Raw genomic sequence first — 17,458 nt, 5'->3', positions numbered from 1 at the left:
AAGACATGATAATGGAAAAACTTATCAACCAGTAACACAAAATATAGATAACCAATCAGCTTGGATTGGGCAATGTGGGCCTGAGCGGAAATGATCGACCCTACTCCCTACCTTTGGGAGAAAATATAGAAAGTTTGGGATTGTGTATATATGGGCAATATGCAAAAGCAAATTTTTGCCAGTTATGAAGTTTTTTTTTTATTTTAAATTTGGGCCATTTAATTAGGATGTCAATGGGTTGGGTTTAAAAAGCAAACCTGGGCTGACATAACCCTGACCTGAAGGGTCGAGAAGTCTATTTAGGCGTAGGATTGGGTTAGGGTTTTAATGCTTCAACCTAGGTTAGATTCATGTTGCACTGCTCCAATGACTCCGGATCTGCTCTTCACAGAGAGTGCCTCACATTGACCTTACAGCATGTTCTGACTGTACATCGGAAACATCTCCCATACTTATATTTATTATTTATGGGGAGATATTCTCAATATAGAGTGGAATATGGTTGTGAAATAGGTGTGAAACGCATTTGTGGGGAGCAGATCCCAATTCTGTCCCAATCATCTGGTTCATGATATATTGATACCCCTACATATATAGAGTACATTCTTCTTGTAAGTATGACTCCTAACTCCATGATCTCACAGTTTATGTTTGTCTTTGTTTTCGGTATTGGATTTAACATAAAAGTCAGGTCACGTTGGGTGGGAGCATTACAGAACAGGTTAGGGTTATGGCAAACCTCCACCATACCCGACCCATAGACATCCTTGACATCATCCATATGTTTGTCCAATAGTATCAATACGTTCGATACTCAAAAATTGAATATCGGAAGCATGGTCCAATAGCCCGATACTCAAAAATTGAATATCGGGTGTCTTAGAACATTGACACGTTTTGTTTCTTATTTTATTTTTTTAAGTTCAATATACATTTCAAGGATAAATATGTTAAGAGAGGTTATTATAATGTTAAAAACCATTGAAATCCTTTAAATGCTTGAAATCTGAAAGCCGATACCTCTTGATACTTTGAACCATGCGTGGAAGACCCCAGCCCCAGGCATTCTAATTTAAACGCTCTAGGATGTTTTAAGTATTAAGTCTATTGACATAGTCGTCAGAGTTGGCCTAGACAATGAGAGATTGTATTTCTTTCTTGCAACCATCCATGGTTGCAGGATAATTCAGAGAGCCATCTATAAAATGCCAACATGTCAGCATTTGCAATTATTGTCGGAGGACCGGAAATGGGATATCATTTCATTGGGTCTTATTAAACACCATCACAATAAAAGTAATCTCATTTCATTGGGGTCTCATTTTAGGAAATGGTTATTAGTGAAGCGTAGAAGATAAGAAAACCAGTACATTGGATTGGTAGAAGATAAGAGTAAGAGTTTCAATGGACCAAGTTTGCATTAAGGGGGTGTTCTCTGGATTTTGAGAGGGGGGAAAGTTGGTCAATCGGATTTTGATTTCTATTGATCAAAAATCCCATTTTTTTTTTCAGATTTATTTGGATATCAAGGAAAATTTATTTTTCTGCGTAAATCACTTACCTAGGTATCTAAGTGATACTCATCTCTTAACTGGGTAAATAACTTACCCACCTTGGGGGAAAGTCGCCAATACTTGAAAGGGACAAAAGTGCTCCTTGTAATAATGAATTTTTATGGATAAAATGGTCATTGCCTTATTTATATCATTACATAGAAAATAAAAGAACATGGATATATAAATGCGCTTACCCGAATAAATCTTTCCTGAAAAACAATTACCTGAATAAATACATTTATCCGGATAAATAACTTATCGAAATACTACGAACAGGCCTAAATCCAATCTAAAAGTGAAAAGTATTTATCGGATTGGATTAGACCTGATCCATCTGTAATGAATTAATATTGAACCAGGTCAGGTTGAATCAACATTCGCTCCATTTGACAGCCCTAGTGAGGTGGTTGAACGACCCTCGTGTAAAAAGGAGCAATTTACACCAAATAAGAGAGTTTGACGATGACCAACAAGGAAGTTAGCAAGATAAATAAAATATAAACCAATGTGGTAAGGTAATTACAAAAAAGAAAATAAAGGAGTCTGGGAATTCACATTAACGGCGGTTGGTTTCGTTATTATTTAACGACCACTAGAGTCTTGAATTGGTTTCAAACTTTGAAAATCATTTTTGAGAATAGTTTACTATTATTATGTAATGTAATTTAATTAATATAGAGTAGAGCAAGTAGATATTAAATGAAAACTCTCAGAACTCGGTTCAGGCATCTCTATCTTCTTCACTGCTTCCGTGCTGCCCGGCCCACAGCTGAACTGAAAGATTGTGGAAATAGCCTTTAATATTGGCTCTGAATGCTAAGGTCGAATAGTAATACTACCTTCTCAGTTCTGAGGCCCAATTAACAAAACAGCTTTGTAAGGGATGAAGAAGCATCCAAGCCAAGCCGTCTCTATTTTGCATGGTTTTTAAATCTGATCTAGAGGTTAAATCGGCCAGGGATTCGGTTATCGGGTTGAATGGTCCCATTATTCGAATTGAATGGTTATTCAGTTTTGACAAAAAATATAAAAAAATTTAAAAAAAATAAAAAATAGTCAAAACTGTTTGAATTTAACCATTCGGTTTAACGATTTACTGACTAAAATCAATGATTTTTTGAGAAAATCCGATTTTATAAAAAAATAAAACCAATCACCTGACCGATTCCCAAATTTTCCAGTCCGAACGTCCGATCCGGTCTGATTTTGAAAACATGCTATTTTGTCTATTCCGATTCTGAGTATCAGAAATGCATCAAAGTTAAGTAATCATTGAACGTTGAAACACGGAATTCTCAAGTCTTCGGCCTACTCAATTTGGGAAGAAAAATAAAATATATGAATCCAAAATTGTCAATGCCGTGAACATCTGTTTACTAAAACATCACATCAAGCCCTTGAAGAAATTTCACCCACCTAACCAATAAAGTAAATAATATGTAAAAAAAGGCTCTTAATTAGCGAACTTAATTAATTCCATAGTCCCTGCACAATAACCTCCCATATTTCTGCCCACAAGGAACGATGATGTGGCCAATTCTTACCAACTGTCAACCTAGCAACCCTTTAGGGACATTATTGTTGCCAAATGACATCTAACCACGTGTCAAGAAAGTGTAGGGCCATTTTGAGCCCAACCCAACTTTCTGCATGCTGCATGAAAAGATTTTCATTTTTTCTTCTGTGGTGTGTAAGCTAACTATAGCAGACTCGCTCACAAATAATATTATATATTATATACGTAAAAGCAATTAGCAGACCCCCTCACCTACGCGCTGCCGAGAAGACGACCCAAAACCAACTCATCCTCTCCTCTGTCTCCTTCTCTCTTGCGAAGAGCTGCATCATGGCCGATGGGGAGAGGGATCAGGTGAGGCCCTTGGCACCTGTTTCAGATCGTGTCAGCAGCGACGAAGAAGAAGCTACCCACTACTCCAAGAAGCTTCGTCAAAAGAGATGCATCAAATGTTGCGGTTTTATCACCGCCTTAGTCTTGATACAGGCCGTAACAATCATAGTTCTGGCCTTCACCGTGTTTCGCGTTAGAGATCCTGAAATCAAGATGAACGGAGTTACGATCGACCGCCTGGACCTTGTAAACGGGACGGTGCCCCGCCCCGGCGTCAACATGTCTCTCACCGCCGATGTCTCCGTCAAGAATCCAAACTTTGCTTCGTTCAAGTACGGAAACACCAGCACCACCCTCTACTACCGAGGTACAGTCATCGGGGAGGCTAGGAATCCACCTGGGCACGCCAGAGCCCGGCGAACGATGCGGATGAATGTCACGGTGGACGTTATCACCGATCGATTAATGAATAATTCAAACCTACAGAATGATATCAGTTCGAGGATGCTGACGATGAGTAGCTACACCAGGATCGGTGGCCGAGTTAATATATTAAAGTTGGTGAAGCGACATGTGAACGTCAAGATGAACTGCACCATGTCTGTTAACTTAACAAGCCAGGCAATCCAAGAACAGAAATGCAAGCGACATGTGAAACTCTAGGATCTTCCTCTGCTCATGTTTTAGTGTATTATAAGTGTTTCAGTTGCTTTTGCCCATAGATACTTGGACATATTTGCACTCTGTATACTGTATTGCTGCTACATATATACGATTAATTATAATGTTCAGATTTTGGATATTAATTTTTACCTGCAGATTTTAATTAGATCTCTTTTGCTTTTTCTTCTAATTTTCCACTGCACAAGAACAATCAATATCTGCATCAGTGCTTAAGAATCCATAGTGAAGTTTATTCAGTCAATCGAAGTTGATTATTCAAAACCAGAAGTTGCTTCACGATTTGAAATTTTAGAAGATTTTCAGGAATTTCATGCTTGACTGTTGAACACAAAATTGGTGTGAACACATATATGTAAGACTAGACTCAAGAATTCTGATTTATATCGGCAGAGTGGACTGGATTTGTGCTCATTTGGTGGCCGGGTCGAATTGGTTTTTCCTGGATGACCTGGACAGATTGGCCCACCCAAGTTCAAAATAAGATAGAGCTCAAGTTACTTAAAAACGACTTTCACCAAAGCCCACGAACCTAAAATCGTTGGCAAAATCATACCCAAGGTTACTTGCTAACTGGAAGTTCAGCTTTCTCATCTTTCTTGCTTAGTGCGCACAGGCGCCATTAACTTTGCTTTCTTATCTCTCTCGCTTAGCCACAACGTTGCTTTCATGGGTTTGTTAATTAGACTCATCAGAGCTAAATCCAATGGTTTATTAATTCAAAGAAATCATGGCGAATATGAAAATTTGACAATAGAAAAGGAAATTAAACACTTAGGCCCTGTTCATTTTTAAGTAAGTTATCCATGTAAATGCAGTTATCTGGGAAAGTGTTTTCGAGGCCCTGTTCATTTTTCTGTAAGTTATTTATCCGGAACCGGTAAGTACATTTACCCATGTTCTTTTATTTAGACAATGACCATTTTAGCCATAAAAATCTATTATTTATTCACCTAAGAGATGGGTATTACTTATCCACGTAAGTGGTATCCAAAAAAATAATCATTCTCTGGTTTCCATATAAATCTGAAAAAAAAATGAGATTCTTAGTCAATAAAAACCAAAATCCTATTGACCAACTTTCCCTTCTCTCAAAATCCGAAAAAAAATGCCCCCTTAACTGCTTAATGTTCCAATCATTAACTGGGACTGGACACATAACAGTTCTGATGGCCAGGTTACGGGGCGAAAGGTCCAACCGTCTGCTTTGCTTGTTGAATTCACTTAGATTAAAGCTACTTTGCATAAAAAAAAAAAAGCGTAAAACAATAGAAATTACAGGTGATAAGATTATCTTGTCTGAATTACAAGTGACAACATATACAATAGTACAAACACATTTTTCTTTGCATGTATTTGAGATAAGTTTGACCAACTTAATTAAAAGTTCTAAGGACTGAACCAAGCAGCAAGTAAAAACCATTTTGGCTGCGGGTATCTGGGGGGATTGTTGGCCTGACACTCCACTCCGGTCTGAGTGGGACAATGTTGGTCAAGGATGAAGGACGACGAATATAGGTAAAAATGGGCCGATGATGGACTGGGCCTGGTCTAAGTCTATCATGGACATCAAACGGGCATTTCTTACACGGTGCTTTAATTCTTCTGAGCATCGTGCGGTTAGCTTTCAGGGCTCAATGCATTACTTTTTATCGTCTTTAAGTGTTATTTATCAAAATTCATGGGTGAATTTTGATTGGTCAAAACTCTTTTTATACCATATTTTTTTCACATCATAGATTTTCCCTAAAACTTATGGTTTGAATATGATATGGAAAGATATAATATCCGAAAAACAACTAATCAATAAACTGGAATCATTAATATGGTAACGAAAAAAGTGTTATTTATCAAAATTAATGGGTGGGTTTTGATTGGTCAAAACTCTTTCTATACCATATCTTTTCCGCATCATACTTTATTCCTAAGACTTAAGATTAAAGGTCTTCGATACGAAAACCAATAATGTCCGCATCGGCATTGCTGGCATTGCAAGGAATTTTGGGGTCAAGTTAAACAAGAAAATGGGATAGGGAGAAGTAGGATTTGGGGAAGAAGGCCTCAGAAGGTTTGGGTTTATTAGAGATTTTTTTAAAGAAAAAATAAATATATATTTTTTTTATTTTAGGAGTTGGATAAGAATAATCTTTTACATCTTAGTTCAAGTTTTGAACCCACTTTATTACGTTTTTTATCCAGCTTCCTTCTTACTTGGCTCCGCCCTGTATCGGGTGATTTCCTCAACAAAAATACTAATTATGTACAGTCATAATTGTTAGTACTGTATTGGGATAACTTATATGTCAATTAGACCAGATTTGATCCAATATGAGTTTATTACAGATGGATTAGTCCAATCCAATCTGATCAACTGTAGACCATTTTGGATCAGTCCAATTCAATGTCTGGACTGTCCAATCTGTTTAAATTGATTTTAGTTTAGATTGGTCCCAACTCAACCCTGATCCATTGGCACCTGTTTTCTTATATTCTATCGATGGATTGGATATTGGATAAATATGACCCAATCCAATATAAATCATTATGGATGGACAGAGTTCAATCCAATCCAATAAATACATTGGACCATTAAGTCTAGATTAGTTGAATTCAATACGTCTTATTGGCCCATCTTATCCATCCAAATTGATTAACCCAAAATCGGCCCATTAACAACCCTAATTATAACTGGTATCATAAAACTGCACTAATTCAAAGGTACTTAGGATGGATTCGAGCCAACCCGAGCCAAATGTCTGGCCATCCAAGCTCAGCTCACCAAAAATGTTAGGCTCAACCTCAATTGAAGTTGTTACAGACTTGAGCTAGAATTCGTTTTGGCTCTAAAGCTTATATGTTTAAGCTCGGCTCAGCATAAGCTTGACTATGAGCTTCCTATAAAAAAGAGAAATTATACATATAAAAGTTATTTACTATCATATATAAAAATAAAAAAAATTATTTATTATCATACATACAAAAATAAAATATTATACATATAAGAAAAATTATTATGTGTATACATACGTATGTATGTATATATGTATTTAGTTCAATTAAGTTAACAAACCTCATGAACTGAACTTCAATGAGCTCGAGCTTGAGTCTACAACCCGAATTCGAATAGCTTGTAAAAAACTCTATTCATTTCCACCCCTAGTGATACTTTATCAAAACTCATGAGGGGGTTGATTGACCAAAGGTCTTTGGGTATTGATGCGACGCAATCTGGCTGCTCTTAGTTGGAGATGACTCAGCTTCTAGTAGACGACGGTCTAGACGGATCTGCACAAAGAGAGAATCAGACGAATTATAAACTCCGCGGACGTCAAAAAATGCGCTAAACCAAATTTACCATCAAGGGTCAGGCAGCCGGTTTTCTTAGGAGCTGTTGGATCGCTTCGATCTCGACCGTTAGTTCTCGGACATAGCGGCTCTAAATAGGAGGGTCCGCGACTCATTCCTCGCCACAAATTCTGCGATTTAGCTCTTCTGAGGTCGCGTCGGAGTCTTCTAGCTCGGTTTTCTTTCCGCTTTCCACTTCATTCCTTGATTTCGGTGAGTCTCTTAGCTTTTTCCTGTTTCCAATTATGTCGAGCTCTAGCATAGATAGATTGGTAGATAGCGTTAGTGAGGTGGAGGGCGTCGTTGTTCTTGCCAGGGAAATCAATCCATGGCAGGGTGCCTCACCTCACCGGTCTACAGAGGGATCCTCTGATCCCGAAGTTGGGCCATCTCGGCTCGGGGAAACCGAAGCCCAGGAAGAGGGTCCGTCCTCCAAGTCAGGGGCCCCGACTTCTTCTCGAGGTCAGAAACCTGATGACTTCGGGCCTTCCAAGCTGTCTTCAGATAGGTTGCCGTACTTAGCATCCCGCTATCGTTTTCCTGATAACTTAGTCTTCAGTCTTCCATTAGGTCAATATCCTTGGGATCACGACCATAACGAACTCGTTGTTTTTGAGGAGCAGCTCGCGGCAAGGCTGCGCTTCCCTCTTCACCCTTTTTTGATAGAAGTAGTCAAGTTTTACAACATCACCATTGACCAGCTTCATCTGAACTCTATTCGGAACATAGTTGGTACTATTTCTTTGTTCCACGCTATAACCGACCTTTAACCCTTGATGTCTTTAGCTCGATCTACGCGATCAAGCGAAACTCAGCCTGTCTGCGCGGGGACGTACGGCAGAGCTATTACATCTCCCCTAGGCCTGGATTCAAAATCCTGTCTGGCTGCCCGAACAAGGTTCTGGCTTGGAAAAGACGATACCTCATCGTCCGTAACCCGGAAGGGTGGTCTTTTCCAACCCACTGGAGGGTGGCTACCCATGACCCTGGGGTGATCTTGAATGCGGAGACCAGGCGGTGATTAACTCTTGGAGGGACCTCGGCCTCAAGATGAAGAGCTTCTTGGCCGAGGAGGCGCTGGTGCGAGCTGGTTTGAGCCCTCCTGGTAGGTTTTCTTTCAAATACTTTGCTTAAAACACCCTTTATGCTTTTTGACTAACTGTCTATTTTTTGCAGCTACGATGCCCCAGGTTGATGCAGGAAGCCTCCTGATGAGCTCCCGAAAGGGGAAGAAGCGAAAGGCTGTGAAGAGACTTCGTTGGGAAGTCGAGCCTTTGACTTCTGGAGCAACTGAGGCCCAGGCCGTGGAGCCGATCTCCACCAAACCGCCAAGGGAGGAGGCCCAACCCGTAGACCCCGAAGTTGTTGCGATGGAGGGCTGCGAGGAGGAAGTCCATCCTCAAGAGCCAGAGGATGCATCTGTGCCCGAAGGGCCTGCTTCCGAGCCGGAGCTCGCTCTTGCTAACGGGGAAGAGACTATTACGAACCATGTATTCGCGGTGCAGAAGAGTCGGGGTGCTATCTTTCCGAAGGTGGTGGAGCAATGGACTGAGATGCTCCCGAGATGGCTTCTGGGACGAGCTTCTAGTCACTGCATGGTGTTAAGCATTTTAACTTCGGCTTCTCTCTCTCTTCCCTCTTTTTTTTGTACTTACCTTGATTTGCTTTTGATAGGTCAACTCCGCCCTTCACGCATTAGCTTTCCAGTCCATAATCCAGTCAAAGTAAGCTCGGGACGCCAAGGTGGACGTGTGAAAGCTCCATCGCGAGCTGGATTTAGCCCAGGGTGAGGTACTTCGGGCAAAGAAGGGAGCTGAGTGCTAGAAGCAGCTAATTCTGGACTAAGAGAGGCAGATCTCCTCGTTGACCGAGGAGAATACCAAGCACAAGGAGCAGATTTCTGCGATGGCCGCAAAGGAAGAGGAGCTGATCACAAAAATGACCAAGGAGAGGACACGGTTTCAACGAGAGATTGAGAACCTTGAAGCAATAGGCCAAGAGTGAACTCAGATCTTCGAGACCGCCATCGAGGAGGTGTGGTCAGAAGAGAGAACTAAGTCCGTTGAACACTTCAAGGAGTCCTCGGAATTCCACGCTCTTCAGGTCGAATACGGTTCAAGCTCCTATCGCTCCGGGTCCAAACTATGCAGATATCTAGTCTGGCAGAAGTTTCCTGATCTCGACCATAGTGCCATCACAACGGCGGGCTTAATTCAAGAAGTGGCTATGGCAATGGCAGCGAACGAGGAACTTGACTCGTCAGAGGAGGAGAGCGATGACGAGGTCGAAGTAGTGGACCCCTCGGACATGGCTGGCAGTCCTCTTGCCTGATAGTCTTCCCTTCTCTTTGTTTCTTTCTGGATCATGGATGTACACCCCGAAGCCATTGAGCTCGGGTCACAATGAAATCTTCTATACCTACAATCGTTCTATCAATGAAATATACCTTTTGATTAATCTTTACGTAAAAAATATTCTAAGTGTGAGTGTCCCCTGCTCTAGGTAGTGAATGTATAGGTTACCCGAATTGCCGAGCTATTGAGCTGGACAATAAGTAAGGATAACCAACCATAAAAATTTTCTAAGTGGAGATTACTCTGAACTGTCTGCCCAGACTACTAGTAGGAGTAACTTCATGTAATGTACCCCGAGGTGAGCAGCGTTATAGGGTACATACCCGAAGTGGGCTAGACATTGTTATATGCCGAAGTGGGCTAGACATTGTAGGGCTTACACCCGAGTTGTCTATGCCTTGGGCATTTAGAGGTATTTTGCCTATGCCGAAGAGGCGACTAGGACTTATATGCCCATGCCGAAGAGGCGACTGGGTCTTGGGTGCCCATCCCGAGCCTTTGGGGGCAACTTATATAATGACGAGTCTGACTATTCGGTACCTTAGCCCTTAGGCTTTGGGGGTGACTTATTGTCCACCCTTCTTGATTCTGCCCATGCCGAAGAGCCAACTAGGGCTTAAACAATGCCGAGGTCTCTCAGCACTTTTAGTTCTTAGACTTCTGGGAGTGACTTACAGTCCGCTCTCTAGTTAAACGATTACAAATAGTACCGCCTTAGATTGCTGACGTTCCATGCTCGAGGCACCCGTTTCCCTTTTAAGGTTTCGAGCTCATACGTACATTCCCCGAGCACCCGCTTCACTCGGGCTCAAGCACCATGACTTTATGAAGCACTGGATCTCCAACGCAGAAGTTCCGCTTCTTGACTTTGGCATAATAGTACCGAGCCACTCTCTGCTGGTATGCTGTTGTCCGGATGTATGTGAGGTCCCATACCTCTTCAACTAGGTCGAGGTTGGTGCGTAACTCGTCATCATTTGCCTCTTCGTTGTATAACTCCAGGTGTAGCGTGGGCACCTCGATCTCGGCTGGGATCATTGCCTCCGTGCCGTAGGTGAGGTTGAAGGGGGTTTCACCCGTGGCAGTCTTCACAGTGGTTCGATAAGCCCACAGTACACTGGGCAGCTCGTCTACCCATAGCCCTTTAGCTCGGGCTAGGCATGCTTTCAGTCCACGGAGGATGACCTTGTTCGTAACTTCAGCTTGACCATTTAACTGGGGGTGTGCCACCGAGGTGAAATTCTGCTTTATCCCCATTTGACAGCACCAATTCTGAAACTTGATGTCTTCAAATTGTTTGCCGCTATCGGAGATAAGCACTCGGGGTATTCCGAAGCGGCACACAGTGGTCCTCCAGAAGAAGTTTTGGATGCTTCGTGCTGTGATCGTCACCAGAGGTTCGGCCTCCACCCACTTTGTGAAGTAGTCCACTGCTACCACTAAGAATCTCCTCTGTCCTGTCGCTGGTGGGAATTGTCCATGGATGTCGATTCCCCACTGCGCGAAGGGCCATGGGCTAGTGAGATACTTCAGGTCAACAGTAGGCTGGTGGTGGACGTTGGCGTGCCTCTGACACTTGTTGCATCTTTTGACGAGTTCCAGTGCATCTTCCTTCATTGTTGGCCAGTAGTAACCCTGTCGGAGTGCTTTCTGGGCAAATGGAAATTATGCACGGCCTCTCTAACTTTGGCTAAGTAGGCGATCATGGTTGACTCGCGAGCTTCATACTCTTCGGTGACCTGGTTGACCATGAGCTGGGAGTCGCTGTAGATAACGATGTGCTTGGCTCTTACTTTGCTTGCTAGGGCAAGCCCGGCTATCAATGCCTCGTACTCCGCCTCATTGTTGGACGCGATGAACTCGAAGCGAAGTGCATACTCCAGCTTCACCCCACTTGGCCTGTACAAAATGATACCATCTCCGCTACCTTGCGGATTTGACAAGCCGTCCACATGGAGGATCTAGGGCTCCTCCTCCTAGGTTGGCGTTGTTCAGACCAGGAGAGGTGCCGCACTAGTTGAAGCTTCTCCTCTGTGCTCAGGCTCAATCAGTTCAAGAACTGCAGTGTTGAAGGTACATTCCACGATGAAGTCAGCCAAGGCTTGGGCCTTGATTATTGTCTGAGGCTCGTACTGGATGTCGTACTCATTGAGTTCAATGGCCCACTTCGTCAATCTACCAAAGACCTTGGGCTTGAGTAAGACTTGCCTTAGTGGTCTGTTGGTGAGGACGATGACGGTATGAGCTTGGAAGTATGGTCGAAGCTTCCGAGCTGCGGTGACTAGCGCGTACGCCAGCTTTTCGATCTTTGGATATCTCGTCTCTACATCCTACAAAACTTTACTAACGTAGTAGATGGGTCGTTGTACCTGATCTACTTCTTTTATCAGTACCAAGCTAACCACCTCGTCGCTCGCGAAGAGGTACAGCTTCAAAATATCTCCCTCCTCGGGTTGGGTTAGAGCCGGGATACTGGTCAGGTATTTTTTGAGCTCGTCGAAGGCGAGCTGACACTCTTCGGTCCACTCAAAGTCTTTGCTCTTTTTGATCACCTTGAAGAAAGACAGGCAGCGATCTACCGACTTAGACATGAAGCAGCTCAGAGCGGCTATATGGCCGTTCAACCTCTTAACCTTCTTCAATTTACGGGGCAGTCTCATATTTAGGATGGCCTTAATTTTGTCGAGATTGGCTTTGATGCCACGCCGGTTAACGATGTAACCTAGGAATTTACCCGAGGTGACACCGAAGACGCACTTGTTAGGGTTTAATTTCATATTAAACTTACGCAAATTTTTGAAAACACAATGTAAATCTTTTATTAAGTCATTTGAAAACTGAGTTTTGACGACCATGTCATCTACATAACACTCTACTTTTTTGCTGATCAGCAGCTCAAACAATCGGTTTACAAGTCTTTGTACCGGGGAGGGAGTTGCGACCAGTAGGAAAGTGTGGTCGAACCTCGCAATGCTAGGCCACATACTGACCTCTACAGGTACTGTAACTCTTCCTAGGAGCCTGACTTCCTCTCCGCTGAAGCCTATCAAGGGAGTGTTCACGGGCTTGATATCGCTCTCTTGGAGCTGCAGCTTGTCGAATGCATCCTTGAATAGTATGTCCATCGAGCTGCTTGAGTCGACCAGGGCGCACTTCACCTCGAAATCATTGATTCTTATCTTTATGATGAGCACGTCATCATGGGGGTACTGGACTCCGCGCGCATCATCTTTGGTGAAGAAAATAGGCTCTTCTAACCTTGGTCGCTTCGAAGGATTCTGTTGTTCTCTTTCCATCTCATGAGCTGATGTCTTCACTGTGGCTGAGGTGCAGCCTACGACAATCGATCTGCCGGTGATCATGTGAATTACTCCTCGAACCGGCCTCTCTTCAGACAGCTGTCTCTATGGCTGCTCGTTCTTCCTGTTGCTGGATTCGGGAGCATCTCTACCTTGCTCCCCCTGCTGACCTGTTTGACTTTTATTTTCATTTGATACAAAGTTTTTCAGATATCCACGACGGATGAGCTCTTCTATCTCGTTGCGGAGGTTCTTACAATTTTCGGTGCTATGACTGTGATCTCTGTGGAAGTGGCAGTACACATTCCTATTTCTGGTGTACGGATCACCTCTTATCCAAGGTGGCCACTTCACGTAAGAAGCATCCTTGATTGCCATAAGGATTTCTGCTTGCTTCGCGTTCAAGGGCGTGTAGTTTATTCTTTCCGTAGGAGGAGCTCGGAAAGGCTGATCCGGTTTACTTCCTCCTCGAGATGGTTCATCCTTCTTCCACTTGTTGTCCCCGTTAGTTGAGGTCTCACCTTCTCTTTTCCGCTTCTCTGGTGCACTCTCGCTTTTCGGGTTCATCTCTTCTTCTGTTCCGATGAACTACTCGGCAAGCTTGAGGAACTCAGTAACATCTTTGGGTTTGTTGGAAACCACGTACCACTTAAATTCCTTATGTGTGATGCCACTTTTGGCCGTTGTGAGTCTCACGGCGGGATCTAGATCGGGGATTTGTAGGCATGCGTCGTTGAACCTCTTTATGTAGCTCTAGATAGATTCTCCCTCCCTCTGGACTATGCCGAGTAGGCTTTCCTAGGACCTCGGGCACCTCTTGCTTGTAATGAAGTGCGAGGTAAAAATCTGCACAAACTGTGCCCAACTCTTGATTGTCCCGGGTGCTAGGTTTCTATACCATGTGCAAGCTACTCCTTTAAAGGTTGTGGAGAAAGCCACACACATGCAGGGTCCATCGGCCCCGGCTAGGTGCATCTGTGATTGAAATGAGTCTACGTGGTCATTCGGGTCGAATGACCCGTCGTACTTGTCCAGGGGAGGTACTTTGAAGTCCTTGGGCATTGGAACGGCCAGGAGCTCGGGGGATAGAGGAGATGGTAGAAAGAGGAGTGGGGTAGTCCTCATCGTTCCCGAGCTTGCCTCTTCCTTTCCTTTACGCTGGTCAGGCTAGCTTTGGACTACATCTCGGCGAGCCTTGTGACGCCGCTTCTGTTGTTTCTTCACCGGCTCCGCATTAATGCTATTGGCCTCGGTATTATCAAGCACGATTCTTGTAGGGAGTTGCTCGGACTGTTGGCGGCAGCTGCTGTAAACAGAGGGGCTGATGAGAACGAAAAATATCATATTTTTCTCCTTTAATATTTAGTCTTTTATATTTATTTTGTGCCCAAATGCACTCATAATTCTCATATTTTGATTTAGGGCACGAAAGAAGGTGTAGGGTGAAAAATAAGGCTAATCAGATAATTTTGCATAGTTTCGGCACTGTGCAGTAATCTAGGCATAACTCTCCCATCCAGACTCCGATTGAGATGATTCATGATGAATTGGAAAGATAAGGAAACACTCTACAACTTTCATGTTTTGAGTTTTGATATATTCGAAATGAATCGATGTCCAAATCGAGCCCAAAGTCTAAGACAATTCGTAGAGAAGCCCAGTTCGCAGCAGAAGCCCAATTTGCAGAGAAGCCTTGCAGCAGCCCAATTCGTTGAAGAAGCTCAATAGGAATGTAAGAATAAGAAACATCAAAGAGTCCTATCAGATTCAATTTTCTATTGTATTTCTAGAAGGATAAAAGAGATTAATATTACCAGTTAGGAGATAGGAGTAGATTAGATCTAATCTAGGCATTATCTACTAGAGAACTAAACTCCCAATGAAGAAAGAACTCCTTAGAGGAGCAGGAGACAACTCCCTCCTGAGTCTATATAAAGGGGGTGGACTAGCACCCAAAGGACCAGTCAACTTGGGGGAGAAGAACTCAGCAAGCAAGGGAGAAAGAAGCAGATTTGGAGGCCGAACCTCACTTCTTCTTCTCTCTTCTCCTCTCTTCTTCGTTCTCTGATTTTCTTGGAGCTTGCACCATGACCATGCATGGCTAAGCTCTTGTACTTGGTCAAAGGAAGCAGAAGCCTCAGAATTCCACCAAACTGTGAGATCTAATTTGGTTTTTATTGTTTAATTCATGCTTTGGATATCAAATGTTCTTCTATGTTTATATCTATGATTGTTTCGTTTGATTGCTAGGAAGGCCTACTAGTTTATTATTCATTACAATCTATTGCTAGATTAGATATCAAATACGTAATTGTTTGATCCCTCTGATCTGCGAAGCAACTTGGGTTTAATGATTTGCTGCGTCAGAAATTGTTAGATCCTAGGAAGGACAGTCGACTAAATTAAATGCAACTGCTTGTGCTTGTGTTGTTTAGCTTCATCGATCCCTAATGTTTAATGCTATTGCTGGATTAAATCTTTAACGCTTGTTTAGGGGTTGTTTAGTAGTAAGGGTTAAGAGGATCACTTGTTTTCCGATTAACTGATAATAGGAAGATGCAGGAAATTAATTCCTACGATGAATATTCAAAGTCTGAATTGATTTATCTTTGCATCGATGAGCAGTAGTGTAATTCTGATGGTGGATGTTATCCTAGACCAAGAATTGTTCTTTGATTAATTTCAGCACTCGAAGTTGCCTAAATTCTCATTTAAATTTCGTTCTTTCTTTAATTCTGATTTTCCTTATTTTAAATCTGATTTTCGTTACATACACCCCCTCCATCTTTGTTTCACGTAGCACATAATTTGGGTTAGATACTCTCTGTGGTAACGCCCTACTCGCACTACTACATTCCATCTTTACGAGTAGAGGCTTATTTTTGGGTGCCTACGACAGCACGCCAAATTTTGGCATCGTTACCGGGGAGTTTTTCTAATCAGTTTTGTGCTTCTCGTGATCATTGTTTAGTTCTTGAAATTTTCGAAAAAAAAAATTCTTTTTTTTCTATAGATCATTTTGATTGTTTGTGTTTTAACATAGATTATTTTATGTTTTATTCATTTATTTATTTATTTAATCGTTCTAGATTTTTTTTTATTTATTTATTTTTATTTGTTTTATGGTATGTCGTTTAGGGTTTATTAGGGTTTCCTTGATTTATGCCTGTAACTCGATTCTCTAAGCAAGGTGAATTGCAGTTTGATCCAGAAATAGAAGGGACATTGCGCAGGTTAAGGAGGGAAGCTCAGAGTCATTCCGAGGAGAACGATCCAGCCTTTGATTCTCTATTTGTTAGCGGATCTGATTTGAGAGAAGAGGACATCATGGCAGGAAATCAAACCCTGAAAGAGCGAGCTGCACCGGATTTAAACCAGCAACCCTTATGCATAACTTTTCCTACTTTAGATGCTGATGTTAACTTTGAATTGAAATCTGGATTGATACATCTCTTACCCATTTTTCATGGTCTTGCAGGTGAGGACCCTCACAAGCACTTGAAGGAGCTGCATGTGGTATGCACAAGCATGAAACCCATGGGGGTAACTGAAGAGCAAATCAAACTGAGAGCATTCCCGTTTTCTCTGAAGGATTCGGCTAAGGATTGGCTCTATTATCTACCCTCCGGGAGTGTTACCACATGGAACGAGATGAAGAGGCTCTTCCTAGAAAAGTACTTCCCAGCTTCAAGGGCGGCCAATATCAGAAAAGAAATCTATGGAATAAGGCAATACAACGGGGAGTCCCTACATGAATATTGGGAACGCTTTAAGAGGTTATGTGCAAGCTGTCCCCATCATCAAATCAGCGAACAACTACTTATTCAATATTTTTATAAGGGACTTCAACCTACTGATAGGAGCACGATCGATGCTGCTAGTGGAGGGGCTTTAGTGGATAAAACCCCCAAGGCCGCGAGAATTCTGATTGTTAATATGGCGGCCAACTCCCAACAGCTCGGCTATAGGCTCAACCCTCCAGCAAAGCATGCTAACGAGGTAAATATCTCTTCCCTAGAACAACAAACTACAAGTCTGACCTCTCTTGTCCATCAAATGGCTGTAGGTAACATGCAAACGGTGAAGGCTTGTGGGATATGTTCGACAGTAGGGCATCCAACTGATATGTGCCCAACTCTTCAAGAGGAAACCGTCGAGCAAGTAAATGCGGCAGGTGGTTTTCTAGGGCAACTGCAAAAGAAATATGATCCCTATTCGATTATGTATAATCCGAAATGGAGGGATCACCCCAATCTTAGCTATGGAAACCCGCAAAATCACCCGACTTTCCAATAATATCAGCCATACCCTCCAAGACAACAGCCAGGCCAAACTTCTAATTCAGGTATGTCTTTAGAAGATATTGTTAAATCT

The 17,458-nt window shown here is 42.5% G+C and overlaps 1 protein-coding gene and 1 non-coding gene across 2 annotated transcripts; one reads left to right on the top strand and one right to left on the bottom strand.

The window, feature by feature from the left end:
• Positions 1-3,269: 3,269 nt before the first annotated feature.
• On the top strand, positions 3,270-4,228 carry LOC104600249 (late embryogenesis abundant protein At1g64065-like). Its single transcript, XM_010263102.2, has one exon. The coding sequence runs from the start codon at positions 3,403-3,405 to the stop codon at positions 4,066-4,068; it is 666 nt and encodes a 221-aa protein (XP_010261404.1). The 5' UTR covers positions 3,270-3,402; the 3' UTR covers positions 4,069-4,228.
• A 12,555-nt stretch (positions 4,229-16,783) lies between these two features.
• Positions 16,784-16,890, bottom strand: LOC148804218 (small nucleolar RNA R71). Its single transcript, XR_016081708.1, has one exon. It is a non-coding gene; the product is annotated as a small nucleolar RNA R71 (small nucleolar RNA).
• Between the last annotated feature and the right edge of the window lie 568 nt (positions 16,891-17,458).

The sequence above is a fragment of the Nelumbo nucifera genome, chromosome 1 (assembly GCF_055504915.1).
Source record: "Nelumbo nucifera cultivar China Antique chromosome 1, China Antique-T2T, whole genome shotgun sequence".
In the NCBI taxonomy this organism is placed as follows: Eukaryota; Viridiplantae; Streptophyta; class Magnoliopsida; order Proteales; family Nelumbonaceae; genus Nelumbo; species Nelumbo nucifera.
The sequence above is the reverse complement of the archived record's forward strand: the minus strand, read 5'-3'. Positions and strand labels throughout refer to the sequence as shown.

What these genes read in the sequence shown, in the direction of transcription:
- LOC104600249 (XM_010263102.2), top strand. Translation starts at nt 3,403, where the DNA reads ATGGCCGATGGGGAGAGGGATCAGGTGAGGCCCTTGGCACCTGTTTCA.